The sequence below is a fragment of the Myodes glareolus genome, chromosome 13 (assembly GCF_982192425.1).
Source record: "Myodes glareolus chromosome 13, mMyoGla1.1, whole genome shotgun sequence".
Classification (NCBI taxonomy): domain Eukaryota; kingdom Metazoa; phylum Chordata; class Mammalia; order Rodentia; family Cricetidae; genus Myodes; species Myodes glareolus.
In genome coordinates, this window is record NC_142038.1 from 17,939,543 (window position 1) to 17,950,277 (window position 10,735).

The 10,735-nt window shown below is 39.3% G+C and overlaps 1 protein-coding gene across 1 annotated transcript; it reads left to right on the forward strand.

The window, feature by feature from the left end:
- The first annotated feature begins 4,836 nt into the window (after positions 1 to 4,836).
- On the forward strand, positions 4,837 to 10,381 carry Dynap (dynactin associated protein). The gene is made up of 3 exons (XM_048419221.3): positions 4,837 to 5,081; positions 7,259 to 7,339; positions 8,037 to 10,381. The coding sequence occupies exons 1-3, from the start codon at positions 5,025 to 5,027 to the stop codon at positions 8,382 to 8,384; spliced, it is 486 nt and encodes a 161-aa protein (XP_048275178.3). The 5' UTR covers positions 4,837 to 5,024; the 3' UTR covers positions 8,385 to 10,381.
- The last annotated feature ends 354 nt before the right edge of the window (positions 10,382 to 10,735 follow it).

Sequence of the window (10,735 nt, forward strand, 5' to 3'; positions counted from 1 at the left end):
TAATCCCAAGCAAACACAGTAAAGCCAGATGCCAAATTGTGTTGACTTCAAAATCTATTACAAAGCTATTGTAATAAAACTACAAGGAAAGTAAAAAATACACTGATAGTGGCTACAGAGATGTCTCAGTGGTTGTGACAACTTACTGCTCTTCACAAAGACCTGGATTCGATTCCCAACACCCACATAGAAGTTCGCAACTGTCTGTAACTCCAGTTATGGGAGGTAAAACACCCTCTTCTGGCCTTCAAGCACATGCATGCACACAAACACACACAGTTAATATAATAAATCTTAAAAAATATATTGACAAATGAAACATACTAAAATAAATCCAGAAAGCTATAGTGAAATCGATACATTTATTGTTAATTGATTTTTTTAATTTTTATTTTTTCATTCAAAAATTTACACTTTTTCCCCTCCTCCCATTCCTTTTCTGCGCCCCCACTCACCCTCCTCCCTTCCCCTCCCTCCTTAAGAGAGGGCAGGGAACCCTACCCTGTAGGAAGTCCAAGGCCCTCCCCCTTACATCCATGCCTAGGAAGCTGTGCATCCAAATAGACTAGGGTCCCAAAAAGTCAGTACATGCAGTAGAAACAAGTCCCAGTGCCTTTATCAATGGCTTCTCAGTCAGCCCCCATTGTCAGCCACAATCAGAGATTCCGTTTTGATCACATGCTCCCGGTCCAGCTGGATTTGATGAACTCCCATTATAACAGGCACTCTGCCTCAGCGGGTGGACTAACCCCTCGTTGTCCTGACTTTCTGGCTTGTTTTCTCCCTTCTTCTGCCTTTCAATTGGACCTTGGGAGCTCAGTCCGTTGCTCTGATGAGGGTCTCTGTCTCTATCTCCATTTGTCGCCGGACGAAGATTCTATGGTGATATTTGAGATAATGATCAGCGTGATAGTGGGGCAAGGACAATTCAGGCACCCTCTGTTCTTCTGCCCAAGGATTTAGCTGGGGACATCCCCGTGGACACCTGGGATCCCCTCTAGGGCCAAGTCTCTTGCCAACCATAAAATGGCTCCCTTAATGTAGATATCTTCTTCCCTGCTCCTATATCCGCCCTTCCTCCATCTCCACCCTCTCACTCCCAAGCTCTCCCCAGTCTTTCCCTTCTCCCTTCTCTCTCCCCCTCTCCCCTTCCCCCAACTCTTCCCCGTACCCCCACTCTCATCCTCCCAGCTTTTGCCAGGCTATCTTGTTTGCTTCCAATTTCCAAGAGGATCTATATATGTTTTTCTTTGAGTTCATCTTGTTATTTGGCTTCTCTAGGCTTGTGAACTATAGGTTTAATGTCCTTTGTTTATGGCTAGAATCCACTAATGAGTGAGTACATGCCATATTCATCTTTTTGGGTCTGGGTTATCTCACACAGGATAGTGTTTTCTATTTCCATCTATTTGCATGCAAAATTCAAGATGTCATTTTTTTTTTTTTACCGCTGAGGATGTGGAGTAAGGAGAACACTCATCCATTGCTGGTGTGAATGAAAACTTGTGAAACCACTTTGGAAATCAGTGTGGGGGTTTCTCAGGAAATTGGGAATCAACATACCTCAGGATCCAGCAATACCACTCTTGGGAATATACCCAAGAGATGCCCAATCACACTACAAAAGCATTTGTTCAACTGTGTTCATAGCAACATTATTTGTAATAGCCAGAACCTGGAAACAACCTAGATGCCCCTCAATGGAAGAATGGATAAAGAAAGTGTGGAATATGTACATATTAGAGTACTAGTCAGTGGTAAGAAACAATGACATCTTGAATTTTGTTAATTGATTTTTGACAACATGCCAATAACACACCATGGGGAAAGAACGTCTTTTCAATTCATGGTGCTAGCAACTGATGCTACAAGCAGATACATGGAATACTATCCTTGTCACACCCGGTGAACAAGATGCAGCAACAATCAGACTGAAGTCATAGAAATGCAATATCTGAAACTGGAGGAAAAACACATTGTAGGAAAACAGGAAACAGTTACACAGCATTGGGTTGTGGAATTTCTTGGATTTGACCCCAAGACAAAAACAGATGAATATGGATGTTTTGTCCTGCACAGCAGAGAAAACATCAACAGAGTGAACAGACAACCCACTAAGAGAGAGTATTAGTAGTGTACCTATTTTGTGTATCCAAAGTATGCAAAAACCCAGCAATTCATCAAACGAAAGCAAATATCACCACTTAAAAGTGGGTAAAGATCCTAGGTAGGGAGTTCCTGACACAAACACACATGGCTAGCAGGTACATGAACAGGCAACAAAGGTTGGTGGGAATAAAGAGAAAAGAAAACCATGCATTGTGGGATTACTTCGGAAAACAGTATAGAGGATCCTTGACAATCTAAAATATAAATTTTATGTAATCAAGACATTTCACTACTGGATCATAACCACAGGAACTGAATAAGTATGTTGAACATAATTCTGTATTCTCAAGATTACTATTGGGATAGTATTCTATCTACTCCCTCATGGCTCCTGGATTACAGCAGGAGTGTAGATCAGTTCATGTTTTAGAAATGCATACGACTTACTCACTCAAAAGTGAGGGCTCACTGACTCTGGATGGATAGTGGGGAAACCGGCATAGGACCAAACTAGGCCCTCTTGAATGTGGGTGACAGTTGTATGACTGGGGCAGTCTTGGTGCCACTGGCAGTGGGACCAGGATTTATTCCTACTGTTTAAACTGTCTTTTTGGAACCCATTCTCGTTAGAAGGATACCTTGCTCAGCCTGGATACAGAGGAGAGGGCCTTGGTCTGTAACATGTAGGGCCGGCTTGTTGGGGTTTCTGTCCCGCCCAGTATCCCACAACCGGCAACTCCCAAGGAAAATCACACTCAGGACTCCATAAGATTATAAACTGATTGGCCCATTAGGTCAGGCTTCTTATTAGTCCTTGTAACTTATATTAATCCATTATCATTATCTATGTTAGCCACATGGGTCAGTACCTTTCTCAGTGTGTCAGCTCACATGTTGCTTCTTCGGTGATTTGCGCAGGAATGGCGGAGGGACCTTCCTCCTTCCTAGCTTTATCCTATTCTCATTGCCCTGCCTCTACTTCCTGTCTGGTTGACCCGCCTATACTTCCTGCCTGGCCAATCAGCATTTTATTAAAATACATGATTGACAGAATACAGAAAATTCTCCCACACCATTGGTCCTGCCTCAAAGTGAAGTGCTGGACTTTGTTGACTCCCAATGGGTGGCAGGAAGGAGAAGGTAGGGGGAGCAGAAGGAGGGGAGGAAGTGGGAACTGGGATTGGTATATAAAATGAAAAAAAAAAGAGAGATTGCTTTTAAAAATAAATCAATAAGAGCAGGGGAGGTCTTTCCATTTTCTGGTATCCTCCTCAATTTCGTTCTAAGGAGAGAGAATATGAAAAAGGAAATCAGGACTGTGGGGGGGGGGCGTTCACCCTCTGATACAAGGGGACTGATCAAATGAGAGCTCACCAAGGCCAGCTGGACTGGGACTGAACGAGGATGTGATCAATCCGGAGTCTCTAAATGTGACTGACATGGGGGCTGACTGAGAAGCCAGTGACAATGGCACTGGGTCTTGTTTTGTCTGCATGTACTGGCTTTCTGGGATCCTAGTCTGTTTGGATGCTCACCTTCCTAGACCTGGAGGGAGAGGGGAGGAACTTGAACTTCCCACAGGGCAGGAAACCCTGACTGCTCTTAGGACTGGAGAGGGAGGAGGAGAAGGAGGAGGGGAGGAGAGGGAGTGGGGGGAATGGGAAGGTATGGGGAGGAGGGGAGGAAGTGGAAATTTTTATAAACAAATAAATTAATTAATTAAAAAAATCAATAAAATTTAAAAAGTGAGGGGTCTCTTAGAAACTTGAAGCTCACAGGGTCTTTAAAATCAGTTTTCTTTGCTATCTACTACAGTTCCATTCTGCCGTTGGGACAGAGAACATCAACTCTAAAGCTGATGTCAAACACCACCTCAGCTTTGCATGTTGTGTCCACTTTCCCTTGCGAAATGTGGAAAATAACCAAAGACACAATTTCTTTCTCTGACTCCTTTCTGTTCCAGAAGATCAAGAGTCCTTTCTCATGTCATCCTCAATTTATAGAATTGAGAGCTTCTGGAATACATTATCTCTGATATTTCCCTTCAGTTTAAAATCATGCAAACGTTATTTTCTGGGTTCATCTCTTACAGTCACCGATTTTAATAGCACAATGGATGTTTTCCACTATCCATTTAAGTTTATCTTTTTGTAAGGATAGAAGATAATGATTTTTATTTTTCATTGGCAATGTTTTCCCAGTTACATTTGCTCCAAATTTTTTAATTGTGTTCAACATTGGTAATTCATCTGTATTTTGTTTTCCTTTTGCAAGACTTTGAAAGTATTTAATTCTATCTAATTTTGTGGAGTCACAATCTTAAGCCTAGAGGGAAGCTTTGCTTATTTCAAGTTTGCTGTGACCAAACTGCTTCATGAGGGGAAGGCAACTGTTACCAATGTAAGATCGTTCCTATGTTAAAAATAAAGGCAGTTGTATTTACCGTGAAACTGAAGTTTATTTTAAACCTGAAATCTTAACATGTCTTATCACTAGAGACTTTGAAGTTAGTCAACACCCTAATCCTTCTATTTGCTTAGGTATAGGATTCCTCAACATGAATAATCAGGGAGTGGCTTTGTGGCCTGTTCAGAAGCCTCACAGAATTCCTAAACTGTGAGAAATTGCATGAAATCAACGGGGCAAGAGCCTATATATTTCCAGCAGTCTAACATCATTCATATATAAGAGAACGTTTCCTCCATGGTACTTTAAAGAACAGCCAGTGGCTCTATTGTTCTTTATCTAATTGTGTGATACCCTTTATCACCTTTTCCTGGAAGATAACTATTAGTTTACAGACTTCACGTCGGCTAAAGGCACAGTTATTAATTTAGCAGAGGTTCAGCATTTCTGCTAATCCACACAGCTGGCACAGAGTTTGTTGGAGTAGCATCTGAGATCATCATCCCAGAATGGGTAGAAAGCAGCAGCAGTACACCCTGAACGTGGAGCAAAATTCAGGGGAACAGGTGAGTACTACAGACAACTCTTAATTGTTCTCCTGCCTAAGATTCTTGGTTTCAACATTCAATCTTGCGGGGACTTTTTAACTCTAAGTTTGCCATGGCATAGTGAATCTGGTCGCAATTATCATGGATTTGTTCAATATGACAGACTGTGTTTTTATATTCCTGATAATCCAGAAATTAGGCTTGGTAACTGTATTTAGTATTTACATCAAGACATATGATGAGGAGCCAGGATGGAAAATAAAAAAAAATAAGAAAAAAGCAAAAACAAAACCAACTTGGTTAGATGATTTGAAGGGTCATCTTTATAGGAAAAATTGCAGCATTATCTTTATTTCTACACAGATTATTTATTGTTGATCAAATTATTTATTGTTGATCTTTCCCCCCTAAATGTGGTCTACTTCTAATCAAAATAACAATGAAAGGAAATGTCTCATGGAGGGGGGAACTTTGTTGAAAATATATTACTCCACTAATGCGCAAATCAGTCCTTTTTTTAGACCCATGAAAACAAATCTAAATGGTCTCATTCCATACTCAAACTAATACCTTTATTTTACAAATGAGGAAATTGAAGTGTTTCTCAGTACATGTAGCTAGCTATTCGGAGTGAGAAACTGAATTCCTTTTCTTACTTATGCTTCTTTATAAAAAAAACAAACAAACCTACTTTTAAGTTCAACATCTGTCCCTGACACACACACACAAAATGACTTTTATCAACTAGAATTTATATACAAAATAACAGCAAAGTTAGAATATTCTAGAAAATTGTTTTGTAAATTGAAGTTGCACAGAACAGCAGTTTGGTTTTCAAAACTAGACTTTCATAAACTTAACTTAGTGTATATTCTCCCAGATTCCAGGAATGCCAAGAAAACAATGAGATAAACTTTCATGATGACAAAAACAAAAAGGAAAGAAAGATAGGAAGAAAGAACAGAAGGAAGGAGGGAGGGAGGGATGAAAGGAAAGAAAGAAGGAAGGAAGGAAGAAATGAAGAAAGGAAGAATGAACGAAAGAAGGGATAAAAAATCTATCCTATTTTTAGCACTGACAGTTAACCTGATCCCTCTTGAGATGCTTAAACTTGAGACAAGGGAGTCTTGTTTAAAGCAATGATGTATGTTTATATTGGCAAGCTTAAAAAAATCATTTAAAAAACCCATAATTCTACCTATATCACTGGTGGGTTTTTTTGAATTTAATTTAATCTAATCCTTCTAGCTTGTTCATCACATGGAATTATTATCAAATAGCCAAAACATTTTCTTTAAAAGTTATAATTTTATTTAATATATTAATTAATTATACTTATATGTTATTATGTATAATAATGTAATATTAATTATAATTCATGGAAGGATAGGTTATATTACTACTGAAACTTTTTGTAAGAGGACACTTATTGAAGTTGTCTTTTGTTTCTCAATAATGACTTATGTTTTCTTTGTATGAATTTTCTCATTTTATGTGCTTGATTACTACTGTGGATAGTGACACACATGCACCCACCTCAAAAAAAAAGCAAGACTCTAATGTATATTTCTTTATACATTTACAACCAATGACCTTATTAAGTTGTTATTTGAATAGATTATATGATTGATTACTCAAGATTCTGATAATAGGCCATCCTTCAAATGTTGGCAACTTTGTATTTACTTTTTCTTTATCCGTATGTACTGAGTAGAACCTTCAGGAAAATATGATCCCCTTCTCCTTCCTGTAATGAGAGGGCCCTCATATTTCACTGTTAAAATATGTGGGTCATTATGCTGAAGTAAACATTTCCTGTCACATTTAGAAATAATTTTTTTCAATTTTAGTCCGTGTAGAGTCATTTTGCTTGCTTCCTTTTGTCAGGGCAGGATGCTTACACTGTTCAGTGCTACTGGGGCATCTATTGATATGATCAACGTATTTTCCTGCTTTGATCATTTGGTGTGAAATGCAAAGATATCTGCGTTGTATCACTAAACTATTATGATGCCCATAGAATTTACTCAGTTCTTCCTTTGTGCCATGCTACACTCATATTATTTTGTGTTTGTTTTATGTATATTTACATAAATCTATGTATATTACATAGATCACATCAACTTTCCTCATTCATAGAGTTTAAGACTTGCTATCTACCTGCTTATTTATTTACTTTGTCTCTTTCTGTATAGTTATTAAGAAATCCATACTGTTCAACTGAGGGAACACACTGTGGCTGTAGATCCCACCATGTGACTTGCGAGCTGCACTCGGTAAGGTCTAAGTGGAGGTGGTTAGATGCATCTATTGTTACTTTGAATAACATGAAATAGAACAGTCAAGTCCTTCTCTGGCACTTTTATGAGGTTCCGGGGACGTAAGGTCTCCTACACAGTGAGAGCACTAGAGTGTGTCTTTAAGATCCCATGGATCAAAACCATTTTACTTTGCCTGTTTAGATAATTCAGTAAGATCCATTGTATTTATGCCTGACATGTAAAATATATTAAATAAGTAATTTTAATTACAGGTATTAATATTTAATGTGAAAGGTGAAAAACAATGAACAAGGAGCAAAAATAAACAAAGTCTCTGCAAGTTTCCACCTTCCAAAGACAATTATCTCAGTGTTTTAATTTGAATATATGTCACGTCACTACTAATTAGAAAATGTTATCTACTTTGAAAGGTCTGTACCTGATAATATTATAATGATTTCTAAGGTTAGTTATTTAATATGAAAACTTATTGATGTAATACAAAGCAATCACTGAAGGATTTTGTTATCCTCACAAGATTGCATATGGTGTGTGTGTGTGTGTGTGTGTGTGTGTCTGTGTGTGTCAGGGAATTTATGGTTTCATAACAGTATTTAGAATAATGAAATACACTGGTCTTATGCTAGATGAAATCTGTTACCTGTTACTGTTTTATAATTGCTGAAATAATCACGCTTGTAATGCTTTTCAGGTTAAAGAAAACTCATGTTCACTTTGGAAAATATTTGTAATGTGTCTGTTGGCTTGTCTGGTTGCCACAACCATTACAGCTCTGGCCTTTTATTTTGGCCGCTTTGGCAACCCCACCAATACCACCATCATCATTCGCACAGATGGAGGGTCCAGTCAGGATTCCTGCACCACTGCTTCGACACCATCTCTGACTTCACCTCCACCTGAACCTGAGACCACTCCGTCTTCGACTAATATAACTACCCAAGACTCAACTCCCTCCTTACCCACACCTACTAATGTGGCTAATACCACCATAGAACATGAAGTTGACATTGAATATGATGATTATCTTACGGCAGTGTGAACTCTTGGTCGTCACGCTAGATCAGTATCCTCACTGAAACAGGACATGTTTAAGATGCTGACATGACATCTCAAAGCACTTGGCTTAGATAGACCCAGCTCTCCTCTTATCTATGCTGCTTTCCATGTGCTGAAAGTCTTGCACTGATTATGTAATACCCGATAAAGATAGGGCTGCAGCAGTTCCCACTACTATCTTTCTAGAAGTTCTCTCATTCTGAGACTTTTTACCATGGCAGGGGACAATGGAAAAGGACTAAGGCTAGGAAATTTGAGTAGGATCTGGCTAGATGGTCGCTAGCTTCCTCTCTTGCAGAATAGAAAACTGTTGTTCTACAGAAGGGAACATCTTTCTGCATTTCTGTCATGCCTTGCCATGCTGGCCATGCAAGGACAAAGGCAGCTGAGGTAATCATGTTATTGCTTATGAATTCTAGCTTTCCGCCTTCTCTCCTTGGGACAGTTAGGGGTGGTAAAGGAATATCATGGAGGGGACAGGACTCTAGATCTACCTAGTGGCCCTGGATATCCAGGGAGGGTAACATCTTGTAGGGCACATGTATTGTTGGGCACTGTGAAGGGCAGAGGTGCTGTTTGTCTAACCTGGAGCATTGAGTCTTAGGAGTTTTGGTGAGCTGTCCTCTGCCTGACTTTTTGTCGTTCTCCCTTCCTGATTTAAAAGTTTCAATAAACTTTAAGTCGAGCATGCCAAATCTGAGTGCTATCTCTGATTTCCCAGCAGCCTAGTCCACTGACTATGGTACAAGATTGGAAAATCAAAGTTTCTGGATAATCCAAGTGACTCGTGTAGGCTAATACAAAGAATGTTTCATTATCTCTTTTGTAATATCAACCTTTGCGGCATTATTTTTATTAATTGGGGGGGGGATTTTATAAAACATATTTTGAACGTATTCTTCCTCCCAACTCCTCCCAAAACAACCTTTTCCATCCTCCCATCCTTTCCCAACCAACTGTCAGGTTATTTCTTTTTCATTTTCATCTTTCATCCTTGAGCCTAGCTTGTGTGGCTCTGCTAGTCTTGGCAGTGGGGCTTGCCCTGGGTCACCTCTACCTGGGTCACATAATTACAGAAAGGTGACTCTCCATCTCCCAGAGACCAGCAAATGCCAACAGGTTCACAGCTAGCGATACCATTTACTGTCTGCCTTCTCCCCTCCATGCTAAATTATTTTTTGTCAACCTGGCTTTCATGGAAGCCTTGGGCATGCTGTCACCACAACTACTGCGAAGTCTCATGTGAAACTGCTCTATTGTGTCTTGGAAACAGTGTTTCTTGGAGTTACCAACCACTGCTGGCTCTTAGAAACTTTCTGTGTGCTCTTCCACAAAGATCCCTGAGCCTTCGGTAGACCAGTGTGGTATGAATATCTCATGTAGGGCTGAGAACTCTGCAGTCTTTGAGGGGATAGATCTGTATTAATTGACATATGTTATAAGGGGATACTTCTCTGATGAAAGTTAAGAGATGTACTAATCTGTGGGTACAAAGGTAAGAATTTAGGGGGCAGTTTATTACTTTGTCAATTGAGCAGAATAATATTATTAGGTCCTCCATAGAAACTGTGATCTAAGAGGCATGGGCTTGGGCACAGTTAATGGATCTGAGCACAATTACTACCTTATGAAGCAGAGCTTAGATCTAATCAGAAAAGAGTTGGTTCCTCCTGTAATATATACGCTACTCTTCCACAGGTGGGCATATCTTGACAAGCCAGTTGTTCTTGCTTGTAGTGTTTTCAAGTGAGATCGAGGCATATTTTTTTCTTCTCTGCCGGCTTTCACAGCAGCTTGAGAACCATGGGGTCTTTCCAGTAGGGATGTGCTGCAGTGAGGACTTCAACAGGAAAACGGGCTGTGACGCAAGTCCTGCTCAACATAGGCTTTGGCCAGGTAGTTCTTTAGCCACTATCTACCATTGAGCCATGGGAATTCCTTTCTAGTCTCTTGTATTTGACTGATTTTTTTTAAAGAAGCATTTCCATGCCACTAGTGAGCATAACAGATGTTCATTAAAATTATTTTTTTTTAATTAATAAATACCTATTGATTTTTACAGAAAGGATCTTCGTGTTGGGAAATTTAGAAGAACTGGCAATCAATGAGAAATAATCAATGAATGTTTCAGTCAAAAATTGAATGTAGGACAGTAAATATCTGTATAGAACAGAAAATGAGAATACAAGGAATAAAATAAAATTAAAGCAAAGGCACACTGAACAAGACTTCAGGTGGTGACAAGGGACATATTTACAAACACCTACACCTCATTTTCTCATGAGCACTTTAGATATATTCCTCAAACTTTATATGCTGCTTGATTTCTACAAC